This window comes from Esox lucius, chromosome 6 (genome assembly GCF_011004845.1).
Source record: "Esox lucius isolate fEsoLuc1 chromosome 6, fEsoLuc1.pri, whole genome shotgun sequence".
Classification (NCBI taxonomy): domain Eukaryota; kingdom Metazoa; phylum Chordata; class Actinopteri; order Esociformes; family Esocidae; genus Esox; species Esox lucius.
The window spans coordinates 17,788,996-17,809,902 of NC_047574.1; the positions used below are offsets into that span (position 1 = coordinate 17,788,996).

General features: G+C 39.5%; 1 protein-coding gene across 1 annotated transcript; it reads right to left on the reverse strand.

Annotated features, from left to right (window-relative positions):
- Positions 1 to 12: 12 nt before the first annotated feature.
- On the reverse strand, positions 13 to 20,752 carry LOC105010582 (max-interacting protein 1). Its single transcript, XM_010869968.3, has 6 exons — positions 20,060 to 20,752; positions 13,868 to 13,961; positions 13,662 to 13,691; positions 7,257 to 7,371; positions 3,270 to 3,444; positions 13 to 1,647 (listed from the first exon to the last, which is right to left on the reverse strand). Exons 1-6 carry the CDS (start codon positions 20,286 to 20,288, stop codon positions 1,484 to 1,486), a joined length of 807 nt encoding a protein of 268 aa, XP_010868270.1. The 5' UTR covers positions 20,289 to 20,752; the 3' UTR covers positions 13 to 1,483.
- Positions 20,753 to 20,907: the final 155 nt, after the last annotated feature.

The following is a 20,907-nucleotide window of genomic DNA, read 5'->3' on the forward strand; positions in this document are numbered from 1 at the left end:
GGGGTGGTAGAGGTTTATTCATCAAGTTAACAGGAATCACAAAATAGTAGCAGGGGATCAGCAACTTTTCATTTGTAAAAGTTACCTTTGATGGCTGATTTGGCACAGTATTGTTCTTTTTTTAGTCTTTTTCATTGTGCATTTTACAAATTATCCAGCACTCACATTGAATAAAGACTTTGAATTAAGAAACCTGTGCAAGATTCAATTAAGCCATGTTAAGACACAGTTGGTGGTGATTATATAGTTGTACCACAAATATAAATATGGTCATCAGATGACATACAATTTGGTTAGTGGAATGATTAGTCTTGCAGTGCAATTGTGTTTAATAAATAATCAGTATTTTCAGCTTTAGGGTTTTTACTTTGGAATGCTATTCCGCTATAATGCAACACAAGTAAAAAAGAAATACAATAATTAAAGTCTGTCATGTGCTTTTGTGTTATACATGCTACGAAGACGTAAGCTTTTAAACCAGGTCAATCCAAAGCATGAGAAATCTTTCAATACACATTCACCATTATTTTTGTTCCAAATTTCTGTTTGGACAATTGTGCCATTAACTGCCAACTTAGGAGCGGACTTTAATAGCACTGTGTTATTGCTTCAGGATTGTGATTGGGAAGTATGGGATGGCTTATATCTGCCTACAAACAAACATACTTTAAAAATCTTAAGGGGATCAGTGAGATATTTAGCCTGGCATGTACCATTGCATTAGCTTTTGTCTGGGATAAAATAAAATTTGACTGTTCTCAAAACATCAAATATTGTCATTTGTTTCAAAATTCAAGTGTGACAAAGACAGACATTAAATACTGGAAAAATTAAATGGAGTTACTCACATAAATTAGGAATAACATTTGGTGGCATGTGTCAAGGATTTGGGGTATAATTCAGCTACAGACTCTAGGTACTGGATTAGAGAACCAGTTTTGAGTGCAAATACAGGCCTCGTAACATGACAGCAGTTTGTCTTTCCAGATGGTCACAGTTAGAGAATTCCAATGTGGGAAGAACATTGCCCACAGTCTGGTGTGCTTTTGGCTGGTTTTATTTGTGTTTTTGTGCTGGTTTTAGGAGCAGACCGGTAACAGACTGTAAACACAGTTGCTCACATTTGAAGCAAAATACAGTATACAGCTGTAGTGGGATGTGTTCACTTTTATGCCGATGATGTTTCGTTTTTAGCTGGTTGGTTTTGACTAAGTCATTGTTTTTTAGGCTGGTTCTTAAGAGGAGAGGTTCAGTTTTAAACTTCAGGAGATGGACTAGTTGAGCTAGTTCATAAGAGTAAAGGACCAGTTAACTAAAGACACTTGAGATTCAGGCCAGTTCTTAGGTGAGTTCAGTTTTAGACTGCATGAGGACTTCTTAGTAGAGGACCAGTTAAAGACTGCAGATGGAATGGTTTAGGCTGGTTCTTAAGAGAAGGCCAGTTTTGGTTGCAAATGTTGGATGAAGAGCTTCAGGCTGGATCTTAGGATGAAAAGGCCAGTTTTAGACTGCAGGTGGAATAGCCCTCGTCGCTGGCCAAGCTCTGTCGACTGTTGTGGTCGTCTAAGTCACTGCAAGCGCTGATGCTGTCTAGCTCTCCATGAGAGAACTCTGTGCTTTCCACGTCCACATCAATCTCTTCTGCATCTATTTGAATGAGAGGAAAACATGTAATAATCCCCCCAAATGTATCAGCATTCGTTATCAGATACTATAACGGAGTTACAATGAATGCTTGATGACACCCAGTGCTACACTGTAGAAGGTAGCAAATGTTACTGCAAACCTACTGTATAATACACTGAACAAAATTATAAATGCAACACTTCTGTTTTTGCCCCCATTTATCATGAGCTGAAGACTCTGATCTAAGACTCTCTCTATGTACACAAAAGGCCTATTGCTCTCAAATATGGTTCACAAATCTGTCTAAATCTCTGTTAGAGAGCACTTCTCCTTTGCCAAGATAATCCATACACCTCACAGGTGTGGCATATCAAGATGCTGATTAGACAGTATGATTATTGCACAGATGTGCCTTAGGCTGGCAACAATAAAAGGCCACTCTAAAATGTGCAGTTTCACTGTATTGGGGGTGTCCGGGGGGGTCCGAAAATCAGTCAGTATCTGGTGTGACCACCATTTGCCTCACGCAGTGCAACACATCTCCTTCCCATAGTGTTGATCAGGTTGTTGATTTTGGAATATTGGTCCACTCCTCTTCAATGTTTTCAGCTTCCAGGAATTGTGTACAGATCCTTGCAACATGGGGCTGGGCATTATCATGCTGCAACATGAGGTGATGGTCGTGGATGAATGGCACAACAATGGGCCTCAGGATCTCGTCAAGGTATCTCTGTGCATTCAAAATGCCATCAGTAAAATGCATCTGTGTTTGTTGTCCATAACACACACCTGCCCATACCATAACCCCACTACCACCATGGGCCACTCGATCCACAACGTTGACATCAGCAAACCGCTCACCCACACAACACCATACACGCTGTCTGCCATCTGCCCTGTACAGTGAAAACCGGTATTAATCCATGAAGAGAACACCTCTCCAAAGTGCCAGACGCCATCGAATGTGAGCATTTGCCCACTCAAGTCGGTTATGACGACGAACTGCAGTCATGTCGAGACCCCGATGAGGACGACCAGCATGCAGATGAGCTTCCCTGAGACGGTTTCTGACAGTTTGTGCAGACATTCTTTGGTTGTGCAAACCGATTGTTGATGCAGCTGTCCGGTGGCTGGTCTCAGATGATCTTGGAGGTGAAGATGCTGGATGTGGAGGTCCTGGGCTGGTGTGGTTACACGTGGTCTGAGGTTGTGAGGTTGGTTGGATGTACTGCCAAATTCTCTGAAACTCCTTTGGAGACGGCTTATGGTAGAGAAATGAACATTCAATTTACGGGCAACAGCTCTGGTGGACATTCCTGCAGTCAGCATGCCAATTGCACGTTCCCTCAAAACTTGCAACATCTGTGGCATTGTGCTGTGTGATGGAACTGCACATTTTAGAGTGGCTTTTTATTGTGGCCAGCCTAAGGCACACCTGTGCAATAATCATGCTGTCTAATCAGCATCTTGATACGCCACACCTGTGAGTTGGATGGATTATCTCGGCAAAGGAAAGTGCTCACTAACACAGATTTAGACAGATTTGTGAACAATATTTGAGAGCAATAGGCCTTTTGTGTAGTGTGTTGCTTTTACAATTTTGTTCAGTGTATATACAAAATTCTGTTGAAAGGTTGGATTACCTTGGCCTGAGTCTGAGTGTTCGGAGGCTACAGGGAGTGTTCTGTCCATCAGAACCATGTCCTTGTCTTCACCTCCAGGGGCCTGCAGATGAGCCAGCTGCCTCTGCAGGTGCCTCTGCTCACGCTCCAGAGTCTCCAGCTGGTGCTGACTTCTCCGGTCCATCTCCTCTAATTTCTAGACAGACAGACAGACAGACAGACAGAGAGAGAGAGAGAGAGAGAGAGAGAGTTACTCTACCTATTTACAATTGCATAAGAAGATTATTTATAAGATTTTCTGAGTTGTATCTGCACTTACTATGAGACAGCCCTCAGTCTCACAACACAGTCACTTGCTGATATTCCATATTGCTGTTTACATTATACAATACTCAACAGTTGCAATATACAAAAATTAAACGTTAATTTTACTCTAAATACCAACATGCAATGATTGGACTTAAAAAGTACATAGTGAAATGAATGAACATGCAGAAAAATCTGATATGTAGTATTAAAATGTGTACTGCCGTTATAATTGTTTTCATAATTTGTCTCCACAAATGGTACAAGCAAACTATCCAGTTCAAATTAACAAACTGCAAAAACTGCTTCCACAAAAATTCTCTTCTTACAAATTTCGTGACCCTGTATACACGCAGCAATTTCCAACAGGGACTGGAGAGTTTAAGCAGCTCCAAGCTGTTCCACTAGTCCAACTGAAGTAATTTGAGATCAGATGTGCAGGGTAAAACTACATCATCCTACATCTGACAACCTCAGTTAGCTTGCTGGGTGTTGAATGGGCTCACTAAAGCTCCGTCAAGGAAATCCCTGCAGAAAGCTGCCACCCCACACACAGAATGATGCTTGGCTAATATGCCTTACCCCTTTGAGCTCCCATCCACACATCAGTTCAACTTAAAGATGATACAGAATGTATTTGATGGTGAAGCACCACAAATCTAAAACGTACCACCATTTGGATACAAAACACATATGTAAATAACACCACATGGCTATTTTCTAAAAGCTTGCCAGTTTACACTGTTTAACTTTACTGGCTGACAACATTCAGTTAAAAAGCAGGTGTGATCAAATATTGAACACATCCAATGGAGTGTAACAAATAGGTTTTAATGTCTGCGAGTTCACAAATTCAAGCCAACTAAAACAATCTCTCTTACAAGGTTAGAACCACTGCAATGTGAAAAACGGAAAAAAGTTTTTTTCCACAAGATGGTGACAAATAGGTTCTGCAACTGTGTGAAATAAAATAATGGCAGGAGTCTAAACACCTTGAGTTTGCAGGCTAGCAATTGTGCAGCCAGAAGTGATTTGCAGGCTGAGGAAGATAATCACATTGAGGTTGTGTGCTGCAGTGTTTTGGCAGGTAATGGAAATTGTCTTCAATCAGAAATTACCTCTACCTGTTTGCCTCTCAAACATTCATAAAGTATGTTGATACCTACAAATGGCTTGGTATTTGGTTAGATTGTTAACACTCATTCCAATCAGCCATAGTTTTGGTTTTGAAATGACTGTATACAATTAATATGGGGTTAATCTGCTGATTGGAATGACTAACTTGCCTTTATAGGACTTCTGCCGATGGTATTGGCTTACATTCCACACATTCTTTGGTCATGCACAGCAGAGGGCTTCCAAAGTAATTTGCCATTGCTGAGCTCACCAGTGCTTTAATTTTTCTTCCTAATGTACCAAAAAATAGATTTTGGCACACCAAATATTTTAGCTATATCTCTGATCTATCTGACCCAGCTTGAATTACTTTGACGCCTCTTTTGTCTTCATGTTGTCAAACACCAGCAACAGACTCCAAATGCCAATGCAAAGCCAAGAATCAAGACTAGACATTGACAGGTCTTGTTTGCATGTACTAATGCTGCCAACAAAAACACCTGAATTATAAGAAACAGCTGTGAAGCCAATTGGTCAAATACTCCCCTCATGTTATGATGCCAAAATAATTCACAAAACCGATGGAATTTCAAATTTGATATGGATGAAATAGCAAATGTTCTATATGCATGGAATGTTCTATATGCAACTATACCAGCCAACTGGTTAGAGAATGTATTACCTCTATGCTAATCAATGGAATTAATGAAAATGCCGGCTCTCAACAGCAGGCCACATCATTCACCCAAGTTTTGCTGCAATGTGTGACTTTACATAACCACATGTATAGCATAGTATAAAAAGGAACAACATTACATTTGATCATAAATTACAATTATACTTGTAGCCTAGAAAACATTTAATATCAACCAGATTCATGCAGAAATGCATTTAGATCTTAAGTTATACAGTGTTTTTTAACAAGTAGGTACATTTTTATAAAAACCTAAAGTACAGCCTTGACCTCAAAACTTTCAAATGCAGAGACGGATGCTTTGACCAATGAGCCATGCCGGACTTTGGTGCAGCCAGCACATTCTCTATATACAACTATGCAAGAACATGTGGTAATGGACTTTGTGCCCCTGCATGTGCCAATCAATGTAATTTAGAAAATACTGGTTCTCACCAGTAAGACACGTTATTCACCCAGGTTTTGTCAAACAATGCATAGTAGGGTCAGAGGCCTGTGACACACAATCAAACCGACTGAACCTGATACACTGTCCTCCGTCTGATTTCATTGTTGGGGACAATTAAGATGTGTCACAGTCCAGACACCATATGTACGTATCATCTCACTGTATAACCTCATATGAGCACCTAAGCATCGTATGCATCTGTATATACAGTAGGTATCACCTCATATGGTGTCATTTATTAATCTGTTGCCTTTTTCCTCTGTACATAATGTTTTGATTGTGTTTTTGTCAAACCAAGTATTGACCTGAGATCTTTTTCCTTTTGCCAGGATGTCAATGCAAATTTGTCCTCAATAATGTATTCCTGGCTAATAAAGGTAAAATAAATACAAATAAAAAATGAAAATGGTATTCTTCTGGGGAAAGTGACAAACAGTGCCCTGCAAAAGTATTCAAACCCATGACCAATAATCACATATCATTGAATTATAAATTGTACATTGAAATTGCTTTTTTGTTTTACAGTGGGGAGAACAAGTATTTGATACACTGCCGATTTTGCAGGTTTTCCTACTTACAAAGCATGTAGAGGTCTGTCATTTTTATCATAGGTACACTTCAAATGTGAGAGACGGAATCCAAAATCCAGAAAATTACATTGTATGATTTTTAAATAATTAATTAGCATTTTATCGGCATAGTGTTGGAGTAATTCTGTCCTATTCTTCTTGGCAGATTTGCTCAGGTTGTTTATGCTGTTTTGACAATGCTCGTCTTGAGGCATGGGTTGAGTGAAGTTTGTGCCACACATAGCGCTTTGAGTTTTGGTCAACAAAAATGTTTCTGACATTGCAGCTGGATCACTCTCAGTCTTTCAGATTCTACTTTTTGTGTACTGACTTCTTTCTTCTCACACTCTAACGAAGGCCAGTTTTATCCAGATCTCTTGATATTATTGATCAGTGCACCATTACTCCACCCCAAGGCTCCGAACTCTGGAGCTTCTTCAAAGTTATTGTTGGCCTCTGTTGTTGGCTTCTTGCACAAGCCTACTTGTTTAAGCACTGAGTTTTGAGGGACAAACCTTTTTTGGCAGTGTCTGGGTGATGCAACTTCTGTTCCCTGATATTTGATCCAACTGGGCTCACTGGGATATCCAAACACAGACTTTCTTTATACTCTGTACAATACCATTTGGTCTTAATTTTTCTTCAGATTCACAACCAATAATCTTTCAACAGTGAAATGTTCATCCAGAAAATGTGACAGCAACTGAAATTATTCACTGGTGGAGGGCAATGGTGAGGAAAAAAAAAAAATACTAGTGGATTTTCTGCATTTAAACTGGGAGTTTCCACAGGGCATTGAATACTTTTGCATGGCAAACATTTAGATTGAAATATATATATACACATCACCATGGTGGTATTGCTGACTATCCTACCTTTATGTGCCCCTTGGCTTTGTTAAGCAATCCTAGAGTAGTGTGCCGACTGCAGTCTGGACCCAGTGGGATCAGTGTCTTCAGTCTCTCCAAACACAGGCGGAGATGTGCTCGCCTGAGTGGATGGAGAAACAACGCTTTGTTGAAAACAATAAGGCTGTTTTTACACAGGCATATCAATTCTGATCTTGTTATTAAACCAATCCGATCAGTTCTGAAATGTGTGGATCATAATTGGATTGCATGTGTAAAAGCTGACTAAAAGGAATGCCGATGCAATATACACAGAATTCAATGGCAAATAAATGAGGCCATATTCCTCTCCCCTTCACATGGATGGAAGAATGAATGGATGTATTTGGATGGACAGTATGTAGTCATTGTGGTTAGTAATTGTATACCTACAAAATATTTGAACACAGCAGAAATAGAAAGGCTGTGGCAATCCTCCAAACACTCCATGCCAAGCCAGATGAGCGAAGCCAGAGTATTATCAAGCCAAAACATGACAGTGCGGATGCTAGTGGCTCAACAGTAAACTATCAGGGAGAGCCTCTTCCCTCTGTCTGGGAATAGCAGAGGCATCTTTTACCTTTTCATAACTTCAGATAAACAGGTTGATGATTGAATCAAATTGGGGTTCTGTTACATAGAGGAAAATGTTATCTGTATTTAGAGACATTTTTGAATATCATTATTAGTGTTATAATCGTGAAATGCTACATGAGATCCTATCATTTGTGCTAAAGTTTTGATGGCCAGAGCAAAGAGGAGAGCGTCCCTCTGTGGTAGTTTAATTTCAGGTGATATGGATTTACTAGTGAGTATTCTCATGCAGGGGCTCCTTTATAGAAGTAACATTCATTTTATGAAAACATTTTCAATGGTTTCACAAAATAAACTTCAAACAAGTCTTTACAGATAGAGATTCAACAGCAAGGTCCACATTAGGTAACCTTGCGTTTCTTATGGTAATGCCTGAGTTGAGGAGATAAATGGGCCTGTATGATGCTACCTCTTCCAGATCTCTCCCCTTTTATATACAGTGCAGTCCATAAATATTTGGACAGGGACAAGTTTTGTTGTTTTTGCTCTAATCTTCAACAGTGGATTTGAAATGAAAAAATGACTAAGAGGTTGTGTTGTCAGCAGACGCGTTCTAGGATCACAATACATTCTTACAGGGCTTTGAATGTACATGATGAAAATGTCGATGTACATGCTAGCGTCCTAAACATCAACATTGTCATAATGTGCGATCTGAATTATAGATGAATAGATCAGAGGCTGTCACATGGCAACATTTATGGGGAACTTAGATTATTAATTTGTGAACGTCAAATGATTGTATAAAACAACCTCAGCTTCAAATAAATGGAACATGTAGTTTGTATCTGAATACATTCACTAGGGAGAAGCAACCACTCTACCCATTTGTGTTGTGTTCTTTTAAAGATAATTGTTTCTTCTCACATTCATTTAAATTAATTTGTGGACAGGCATTGGAACAAGCTGCATTGCTTGGGGCACTGGGTAAGTCCTTCCATATCTTCAAGTTCTCCTTTAAGATAGAAACCTTTCCAAACAATGCGCTCCCACATGGGAATTTCTTCAGACCACAGTGCATCAGCTGCCATAAAATGAGGCCCATACACTAAGACTGTTACAAGCTTAAATTTTTTCCTCTGAGAAATAGAGGATATGTACTCTTGAAATAGTGTGAGAAGTAACAGGGGGAAGCACAACAGACCAGCTGGGAATTTTGTGTACCTGGGAATTGATCAATAAATGTCTCATATTTCAAATATAACTTATCCACATATGTCACGCATCCCATGGAGGGCCTAGTGTCTGTTGTTTTTCGCTCCTGCCATGTACATTTCAGATGTATTTATATCACAAATTAGTAACAAAATTCCCCTCACCTGATTGTCTAAATCTTAGGGCTTGTGTATATTACGACTATGAGAGAATAAAACACTAGGTAGACAGAGTGTTTGAAAGTACACCGGCATGTTTGAAACATACCCACGCAGTATGTTTCAAACATGTGTGCACATTGCACAGAAACTTGATACAGTTCCCCACAATAGTCTTCAAATTTGCAAAACTCTGGGGGGGCTTTATCAAAAATGTGGCGCATGCTACCTTGTCTCGAGCAAGTGATATCTGCAAGTTTACAAAACAAAATAATGGAGTGTCTTGAGTCATTTTCAGGTGACTCGAGACATAATGTACCATAATGTAAACAAGACTTTAAATCACAGCTTAATGCAATCTACTGCATGTTGACGCCATCTACCTTATTTTACTGCGGTAAGAAGACGCTGTAATTAGATGAGCGACATCTGTAAGTGGTCTCCACTTGAAATAGGAAAAACACCATCAGACCCAGTAGAATGACTTGGACACAATTACTTCAGGTACGTGAACTAATTTGTCTGACCTCTCAGCACAGCTTCCCTTATTGTCATACATGTACAAAAACATGGTCATGTACAGTGTTACAAATTTAATAGAGATCATTGTTCTAGAATTGTAATGATTTGAGTTTGATATAGTTATGCTCATAAGTTTGCATACCCTGGCAGAAATTGTTACATTTTGTGATCACATGAAGCCATTTATTATCAGACAGTTGTTTCGCTCCTTTTAAATCATAATGATAAAAAAAAAAAACACCAAATGCCTCTGATCAAAAGTTTGCATACCCTTGAATGTTTGGCCTTGTTACAGACACACAAGCTGACACACACGTGAAAATGGCAATTCAAGGTGAATTTCCCACACCTGTGACTTTCTAAATTGCAATAAGTGTCTGTGTATAAATAGTCAATGAGTTAGTTCTCACATGGATACACTGAGCAGGCTAGATACTGAGCCATGGGGAGCAGAAAAGAACTGTCAAAAGACCTGTGTAACAAGGTAATAGAACTTTATAAAGATGGAAAAGTATATAAACAAATATCCAAAGCCTTGCAAATGTCAGTCAGTACTGTTCAATCTCTTGATACCAAACCAAGGTCAGGTAGACCAAGAAACATTTCAGCCAAAACTGCCAGAAGAATTGTCTGAGATACAAAGTAAAAACCCACAGGTAACCTCAGGAGAAATACAGCCTGCTCTGGAAAAAGACGGTGTGGTTGTTTCAAGGAGCGCAATACGACAATACTTGAACAAAAATTAGCTGCATGGTCAAGTTGCCAGAAAGAAGCCTTTACTGCGCCAATGCCACAAAAAGCTCAGTTACAATATGCCCAACAACACCTTGACCAGCCTCACAGCTTGCGGCACACTGTAAATTGGAGTGACAAAACCAAAATAGAGCTTTATGGTAACAACCATAAGCGCTATGTTGGGAGAGGCCAATAGTGACAAGAATGCTATCCCTACTGTGAAGAATGTGGTGGCTCACTGATGTTTTGGGGGTGTGTGAGCTCTAAACACATGAGGAATCTTGTGAAAATGTATGGCAAAGTGAATACAACATGTTATCAGAAAATACTGGAAGACAATTTGCATTCTTCTACAAGAAAGCTGTGCATGGGACTCTTGGACTTTCCAGCACAACAATGACCCTAAGCACATGGCCAAGTTGACCCTCCAGTGGTTACAACAGAAAATAACATCGAGCAACTCTGGGAAGACCGCAAATGTGCGGTTCTTGCAAGACGACCAAAGATTTTGCATGACCTGGAGGCATTTTGCCAAGACGAATGGGCAGCTATAACACCTGCAAGAATTTGGGGCCTCATAGACAACTATTACAAAAGACTGCACTCTGTAATTGATGCTAAAGGGGGCAATACACAGTATTAAGGACTAAGGGTATGCAGACTTTTGAAAAGGGGTCAGTTCACATTTTTCTTTGTTGCCATGTTTTGTTTTATGATTGTGCCATTCTGTTATGACCTACAGTTGAATGTGAATCCCATAAGAAATAAAAGACATGCATTTTCCCTGCTCACTCATATTCTTAACAAATGGTACATACACTCACCTAAAGGATTTTTAGGAACACCTGTTCAATTTCTCATTAATGCAATTATCAAATCAACCAATCACATGGCAGTTGCTTCAATGCATTTAGGGGTGTGGTCCTGGTCAAGACAATCTCCTGAACTCCAAACTGAATGTCAGAATGGGAAAGAAAGGTGATTTAAGCAATTTTGAGCGTGGCATGGTTGTTGGTGCCAGGCGGGCCGGTCTGAGTATTTCCCAATCTGCTCAGTTACTGGGATTTTCACGCACAACCATTTCTAGGGTTTACAAAGAATGGTGTGAAAAGGGAAAAACATCCAGTATGCGGCAGTCCTGTGGGCGAAAATGCCTTGTTGATGCTAGAGGTCAGAAGAGAATGGGCCGACTGATTCAAGCTGATAGAAGAGCAACTTTGACTGAAATAACCACTCGTTACAACCGAGGTATGCAGCAAAGCATTTGTGAAGCCACAACACGCACAACCTTGAGGCGGATGGGCTACAACAGTAGAAGACCCCACTGGGTACCACTCATCTCCACTACAAATAGGAAAAAGAGGCTACAATTTGCACGAGCTCACCAAAATTGGACAGTTGAAGACTGGAAGAATGTTGCCTGGTCTGATGAGTCTCGATTTCTGTTGAGACATTCAGATGGTAGAGTCAGAATTTGGCGTAAACAGAATGAGAACATGGATCCATCATGCCTTGTTACCACTGTGCAGGCTGGTGGTGGTGGTGTAATGTGTGGGGGATGTTTTCTTGGCACACTTTAGGCCCCTTAGTGCCAATTGGGCATCGTTTAAATGCCACGGCCTACCTGAACTTTGTTTCTGACCATGTCCATTCCTTTATGACCACCATGTACCCATCCTCTGATGGCTACTTCCAGCAGGATAATGCACCATGTCACAAAGCTGGAATCATTTCAAATTGGTTTCTTGAACATGATAATGAGTTCACTGTACTGAAATAGCCCCCACAGTCACCAGATCTCAACCCAATAGAGCATCTTTGGGATGTGGTGGAACGGGAGCTTTGTGCCCTGGATGTGCATCCCACAAATCTCCATCAACTGCAAGATGCTATCCTATCAATATGGGCCAACATTTCTAAAGAATGCTTTCAGCACCTTGTTGAATCAATGCCACGTGGAATTAAGGCAGTTCTGAAGGCGAAAGGGGGTCAAACACAGTATTAGTATGGTGTTCCTAATAATCCTTTAGGTGAGTGTATATTACCAATACTCCAAGGGTATGCAAACCTTTGAGCACAACTGTATTAAATGACAGTGTTTTCTACATGACAACACAATGACAAAGAAAAACACTGAATAGTGCTTGTGAGTTGGGATAAATGGTTTTCCTTCTGGAATAAAATGTTTTTTTTTGTTGATATTATTCATAGAAACAGAATGTAAGAAATTGTAAGAAAATCCAAGAATGAAAATAGGTAAGTTAAAATGCTATGAGACACTATACAGTAAAACTAAAATACAAAGTACAATATAATGTATATAACACATTTTTGGCTTTTTTGCAGTGATTTGTTAATTTGGTGTATTTATTTATTGTCTATAAACGTTTTATTTTTCTTTACAGTATTTAAAGACAAAACAGAACAGGTAAAATAAAGCCTTTTGTTTCTGGACATTCACACTCAAGTGACATTCTTTCTGCACTGGTCATCTTTAGTCAAATACTTAAGGAAAAATAATATAGCTCATGCTATGTAATATGTTTACTTTCCTTTTGTGGTGTAAACTATAATATAGTATCAAAAATGGCCCCGACATAAAAAAAACTGGTTAAGAATGTTAGGGTGTATTGATAATTGGAGTTAGTATTTACTAGGCCATTATGTAATGATTGATTGAAATATGTTTTCATGAAATAACTAGATTTTTAAGTAGTTGATTTTGTTTCCTGTATTTAATGTTTTGAGAGCCTATTACATAAGCTGCTATGTAATGCACAGAAGAGCTGTTTAGATAGAGCGAGACACTGAAAAAAAAAAGTCTCAACTATGAAGATGTTCTATGTTTGTCATTCAAAAACAACTAGACCACACCACTTTAAATGTTACCAAATGCTGAGCCAAACAAAATGTACATTGCTTCATTACGTATGTACTATCAAACCATTTATCAGTGTGTACTGTTGAATTAGTATGTAAACTTTGATATTTACCAAGACCGGTAATGAACCATAAGATGTATTAAGCTATAAGGGACTAATACATCTAATTGACTTCTTACTGTGGCCTACCCAATATTACACAGATGTGTGACTAAATAACATTCAGAGTGGAAAAGATTAGAGAACAAAATGGTAAATGAAAGACATTTGATCAATAACAAACAGTAACTGTCAGTGGAAATACTCACACTGGCACAGAATGACAGTCACAGCCCCTTGGGACTCACCTATTTTTTTCCAGCTCATTGTGTGCTGACCTGAGTGTAAAACAAAATTGACAGGTTATAGACGGCAAAGAAAAACAGCATATGTATGTTAGGGTTAGGTTGATAAAACAGCACCTAATTTCATCCACATTTGACTGGTGTATTGGAGCGAAATCCAATAACAAATAAATGGTGAATAACTGTTAGGAAGATATTGACTAATTTACCTGTTGTGAATATTGTCAATTTTCTTACTCTTGAATTTCCGTTGATGTGTGTTCTGAGTGGCAGGGTATGTTGAGGCATATCCATGTTCGGATTCTGGTGATTGAATACATATGTTAATCACATTAGGCCTTTGTACTAAACATTCTGTCATTTCTGTCATAGAAAGAGGGCACACACTTTAATGATACTGTTTGGGCCGGAAACATGTGACATTATCAAAACAACATTAACATCATGTCTATAAACAGTTTTTCAATTTTGACAAAGAATAATACAATCCACACAGTTGATAACTTGAAAATGAAATGAAAATACAAATAAAATCATCCCTTTCTGAGCTATATCGTACAAGTGTTTCTTCTCTTTGTATGTTTAATAGAAATCTTGTTCCTAACCCATGCCCATCACACATAGTGTAACATTGGGTAATATGCCTTGTGCCCGAATTCTTACAAAAAACACAAAGCATAAAAATTATACGTTTTATAACTGCTAAAGAAACTCAAAAAATGATTCCATGAAATCAGTTTAAGATAAATTGATTGATTATTAGAAACATTTTGTAGATACAGTGGGGAGAACAAGTATTTAATACACTGCCGATTTTGCAGGTTTTCCCACTTACAAAGCATGTAGAAGTCTCTTTATCATAAGTACTCTGCAACTGTGAGTGACGGAATCAAAAAAAAAGAAAAAAAAAAAGAAATACATTGTATGATTTTTAAATAATTAATTTGCATTTTATTGCATGAGTATTGCAAGTATTTGATACATCAGAAAAGCAGAAATAATATTTGGTACAGAAACCTTCGTTTGCAATTACAGAGATCATACATTTCCTGTAGTTCTTGACCAGGTTTGCACACACTGCAGCAGGGATTTTGGCCCACTCCTCCATACAGACCTATCGTCACTGGGCAATACGAACTTTCAGCTCCCTCCAAAGATTTTCTATTGGGTTCAGGTCTGGAGACTGGCTAGGCCACTCCAGGACCTTGAGATGCTTCTTTCGGGGCCCCTCCTTAATTGCCCTGGCTGTGTGTTTCGGGTCGTTGTCACCCATCTTCAATGCTCTTACTGAGGGAAGAAGATTGTTGGGCAAAATCTCGCGATACATGGCCCCATCCATCCTCCCCTCAATACAGTGCAGTCGTCCTGTCCCCTTTGCAGAAAAGCATCCCCAAAGAATGATGTTTCCACCTCCATGCTTCACGGTTGGGATGGTGTTCTTGGGGTTGTACTCATCCTTCTTCTTCCTCCAATCACGGCGAGTGGAGTTTAGATCAAAAAGCTCTATTTTTGTCTCATCAGACCAAATGACCTTCTCCCATTCCTCCTCTGGATCATCCAGATGGTCATTGGCAAACTTCAGACGGGCCTGGACATGCGCTGGCTTGAGCAGGGGGACCTTCCGTGCGCTGCAGGAATTTAATCCATGACGGCGTAGTGTGTTACTAAGGGTTTTCTTTGAGACTGTGGTCCCAGCTCTCTTCAGGTCATTGACCAGGTCCTGCCGAGTAGTTCTGGGCTGATCCCTCACCTTACTCATGATCATTGATGCCCCACAAGGTGAGATCTTGCATGGAGCCCCAGACCGAGGGAGACTGACCATCATCTTGAACTTCTTCCATTTTCTAATAATTGCACCAACAGTTGTTGCCTTCTCACCAAGCTGCTTGTAGCTCATCCCAGCCTTGTGCAGGTCTACAATTTTATCCCTGATGTCCTCACACAGCTCTCTGGTCTTGGCCATTGTGGAGAGGTTGGAGTCTGTTTGATTGAGTGTGTGGACAGGTGTATTTTATACAGGTAACAAGTTCAAACAGGTGCAGTTAATACATGTAATGAGTGGAGAACAGGAGGGCTTCTTAAAGAAAAACTAACAGGTCTGTGAGACAGAATTCTTACTGGTTGGTAGGTGATCAAATACTTATGTCATGCTATAAAATGCTAATTAATTATTTAAAAAGCATACAATTAAACAGTGATTTTCTGGATTTTTGTGTAACTATGATAAAAATGACAGACCTCTACATGCTTTGTAAGTAGGAAAACCTGCAAAATTGGCAGTGTATCAAATACTAATCAAATAATTATATTAAGTCATCCCTACAGTACATGTTTATACATACATAAGTAGGGAAGACAAAATAAATCACACTCATTTAGAAGGAAAAACATGAATGTTTTTTTAAGTAGTAATATGTTAGGTTAATATGGTGGAGACAATATGCCCCCACTTCAGGGGGTCAATGGGCCTGGGTGTCTGCAAGCTCAATAAAGTCAGAAGGCTGGAGTGCATTCCCTTTTAGACCATAAGGATTCTGCTTTAGACTTGCGTTTGAACAAGCAGTGTCTTAAAACCCAGAACAGCATTAGATGTGTTTCCGAGGATGTATCTTGACAACACCTGCTCCAAATCTGTCGGGTGCAGCTGGGATGTAGCAGGACCTTAATTCCGAATATGAAATCACAAAAGTGTGGAGAACCTTTTGGTAAAAAATACATTTGTAATTCTTGCCATTACCTTCTGAGGTAAGGTTTAACCTTTCTGCCAGATATCCTTCAACTGTGAATCACAGTGTAAATACAGGAGAAGTGATGTATGACGTCTAGGTTCACAGTCATAGGACGTTTCCGCCCAATATAAAAGCAGACATCAAAATTTGACATTCACCAGAGAAGCTAATGATGTTACCGACACATTGCTAGATAGTTTAGCTAGCTAACCAACCTTTTCTTACACATGCTCTACAATAAGGGTGCTTATCGGTTTTGGGCTAAATTCCATCAAGATTATTTTGGATTAGTATCAACCAAGTGTTCATGTTACAAGCCTATATTTTGGAGAATAATTTATATTTAAATATGTCTATAAAAAATAATGTTCCTGCTGTAAGCCTATTCATTGATTATCCAAAATAGAATATCACCTATACCAAATAAGACTCATAAAACTAACTGGCTAACATAGGCTCTTACATTTTAACCAATGTTGATGTATAAATATGACAATTGTTTCTTTTTTATTCTCATGATATTCTGTGCATACATCTAAAAAACCCAGACACAAGTCAGACCATCCTATTTCTGCATACACATGCTATCGTATTTATCAAACATTCCTATGTTTTAACAGGTAACTTGATACATCCTCCAAGCTAGAAACTGTGTTGTGATATTTCACCACTGACCTTTCCCCCTTTTGACCAAAAGATTACAACAAATCTGTTGTTGAAAATGGCAACCGTTTTACTAACTAATAACAACACAAATGTACACATCGTCCACCCTCGAATGATGAACCAGACCAGACTGTTCACCCTATATCAGCTAAAGTATGAGATAGAGATGTGAGGAGTCAAATATACTGAGAAGGATTGAGGTGGATAATTAGGTGGCCTTAATGGGAATGGTGCTGGGTTTTCTGTTTTTGCCTAGACCTGAACTAAATCCTGAACTCATGAGATAAAACCATGAGATTTAAACCGACCACAGAGCATCATGACATCTGAAGTGCCTTATCTCTATTATTACACCAACAAAATGTGAAGCTCTGAGTTCGAAACGGTTTTCCCTGGATTATATAGTTACAAGTCAAAATTTGATTAATTTAATCTAAGGTAAGTCTAGGGCACAGGTTAAAAGGTATGGTTATGGGCCCTAGGGTGATCCAGTGGCTTAAGATGGTACATCTGGTACACATTTAATGCTACAGCATGGGTCTGAATCAGGCCCCGGGGTCTTTCAGCAAATACTCCATCTTTCCTCATTGTCACTATCCAATAATGAATGATCGTCGTCATCATGTTGGAATACTGTCCTACAGCCCGGTCTACGAAGGGAGGGCATCATCCTCTGCTTCAGTATGTCACAGTACATGGTTCCAGTAATCCATGTCCTTAGTCTGCTTGTCTTCAGCAAACTGTTTGCAGGCTTTCTTGTGCATCATCTTTAGAAGATCCTTCTGGGACGACAGCCATGCAGACCAATTTGATGCAGTGTGCGGCGTATGGTCTGAGCAATGACAGGCTGACCCCCCAGCGCTTCAACCTCTGCAGCAATGCAGGCAGCACTCATATGTCTATTTTCAAAAGACAACCTCTGGATAAGAGGCAGAGCACGTGCACTCAACTTCTTTGGTCGACCATGGCGAGGCCTGTTCTGAGTTGAACCTGTCCTGTTAAACCACTATGGTCTTGGCCACCGTGCTGCCGCTCAGTTTCAGGGTCTTGGCAATCTTCTTATACCCTAGGCCATCTTTATGTAGAGCAACAATTCCTTTTTTCAGATCCTCAGAGAGTTCTTTGCCATGAGGTGCCATGTTGAACTTCCAGTGACCAGTATGAGGGAGTGTGAGAGCGATAACACCAAATTTAACACACCTGCTCCCCATTCACACCTGAGAACCTTGTAACACTAACAAGTCACATGACACCGGAGGGGGAAAATGGCTAATTGGGCCACCTTAGGGGTGTACTCACTTTTGTTGCTAGCAGTTTCGACATTAATGGCTGTGTGTTGAGTTATTTTGAGGGGACAACACATTTACACTGTTATACATTGTAGCAAAGTGTCATTTCCTCAGTGTTGTCACATGAAAAGATATAATCAAATATTTGCATCCCTGAATATGGGATGTTTCTGATTTTTGAGAATGCAAATACAAATTGATAGAGCCAGAGAGCTAATTGGATATGAATCTAAAGTGTCAGGTAGACAATTTAACTCCATCTGGGGAGAAGAAACTCTGTGGTTTTGCAATGGAAACCTATGGACCGAGATAGATATGGGTCAACATTCAGCTTATTTTCCCATCAATAAAGATATGAACAAAAACACTCCCCCCCCCTAAAAGTACAGTATTGCTGTTCTGAAGTGAGGTTAGTTTTCATAAATCACACAATTATATTTTTTAGGAGTTGAAAACAATTGAGTTATTGCACATACTTCATAGAATAGTTTTTTTGAAGAAACAAAAGGTATAGGAAGAAAATCTATGATTGGTGGACTCCCCCATCACAAAAGCAAGAAATTGCTTGGTCATATCCTTCACATTCTTTACTGCTTGTAAAAGCAAGTAATAAATCCAAGACACTTTTCAATTTTTTCTACATTGTTAATTGCTTGTCTGTTCTTAAAAACGGTAATTAATTAATACATACATAACTGAAAAATGCTAGAAATACGACCTAATAGCATCTCACTAGCTCCTGCTTGACTTGGCCCACCTCTTTTCCAAGGTTCTGCCTACCGGCTTCAGTAGCTTCCCATAGGAAACGACAGCTTGTGGACTATCTGATTAAGTTATGAAAATCTTTGGAGCTACGTCTAAATTGAAACTGTTTTTGATAGGATAACTACAAAGGTTGTCTACAACAGAAAAATGGGTTTAGTCCAATCAAAACGGTAAATCTTGCACCATGTGGAAACCATGAGAAACGAGAAAAGGCAACCGACAGGAATTAAGACATAATAAGTGAAATAACACGGCTTTGACCTCAGCACAATATGCCGATTTAAAAAAACAAATAAAATGTAAACATGTTTCTATTATGATGTCTCATTCGACAACTGGATTGTACAAATTATTTGTAGGCTATTTCGTAGGCGAGCAGGAATCTCGAAATGAAGGCAACATGTTAGGTAAACAAGTATGGAAAAAGGAAAACAAGGTGACTTGACTAGCACTAGTCTATAACGTCTCCTATATATATGATTAAATCAATTACAAGTCAAAGCATAAAAAAAAACATTTCTGCACACATGAATACTATTGGGCCTATGCTGTAAACCTCAGTGGCTCTTAAGAAAAAATAAGCCATACAGCCACTTCTCAACCAATCGAAAATTGCAGTTTATTGCGGTTCAAATTCAGACACATTCGTTGAAATGTGGGTGCTACCCTAATTTACGGATTTTTACCAGGGATATTTATATAATTCAAAATCCAGGCTACTCAACATGTCCATTGCCAGCAATTCAATATGAAGCATCCTAGCAGGTTTTCTTTACAAATGTACACTGACAGAAGAATAAGTTGAAATGTTATTCACAATCCGACAAATGGAGGCAGGCGAATCATCAGCCAGTTAGCATGTTAACGAGTCTTTTGTCGCCCTAACCATCTCGGTCCATTGTTGTCTGCCTTTGCGAGTCTGCGTCTAATATCACCAGAATACGTTACTTACTTCCGTTGTTCCTTTCATTGTTCTCAATGTAATTTGCTGCATCCAGCAACACCTGGACGTTTTTCATAAAAGTGTCGATTTGGTCCATTGCGGAACATTCAGAGTATAGGACATTGTTGAAAGAATATTCAGACATCTCGCTACAATCCCGTTGGTCCAACGACGCTTCCGACTCCGAAAGCACATCATCGGAGTTCAACACGCTCTGCTGTCTCATGTGTTTAACCATTTTCGTTTTTTTTAACAACTGCCACAGATACGTAAGGTGTCCTTGTCCAGACAATAACCTAACGTATAGAGGCAGAGATGAACAAGAGTCAACGTAACAAGAGCGGCACCTGTCTTACGAGCTGCCTCCGCACCTGCCGCAAATCTGCGGAACCTGACGCAAATGTGACATCTGTCACCCGTTTGGTCTACATTTGAAGATTGAACGTTCCGTTTTGATAGACTACTTCACGTATTTGACTATCTGGGTGATCAAATTATCTTTAGTGTACGTATATTACGGAAGACTATGGGTATTTTCTTGCAGTCAGACATTAAATTGGTTTAATAAACCGAGTTTTTTGCCTTGTCACGGAGACGTGTGTTGAGCCCGTATGAGCCTAAAGGCTGGAGATAGAATGCATGCGAGTGAATCAAAGAGAACCGGCAGCAGCGAGCGTCAACTGCGTCATAGCGTATACAATAACGGTGCATTCCCACTACTCGCGAAATTTCGTATAGCCAACGCTAGTATCGCCCAGAGTTCTTCGCCTGTAGCATACTTGTGGGTGTGTCTTTGGGAGAACTAGCATCATAACAGCGGTTAAGCTGTGTATTAAGGTTTGAGAATAGCACATTTG

Excerpts from the sequence above, each read along its gene's own strand:
- LOC105010582 (XM_010869968.3), bottom strand. The coding sequence starts at position 20,288 with ATGGTTAAACACATGAGACAGCAGAGCGTGTTGAACTCCGATGATGTG. Across the intron at positions 3,445-7,256 it reads AAGCCAAGGGGCACATAAAG|AAATTAGAGGAGATGGACCG; the intron begins GTAGGATAGTCA and ends CTGTCTGTCTAG. Across the intron at positions 1,648-3,269 it reads ACACTCAGACTCAGGCCAAG|ATGCAGAAGAGATTGATGTG; the intron begins GTAATCCAACCT and ends TCATTCAAATAG.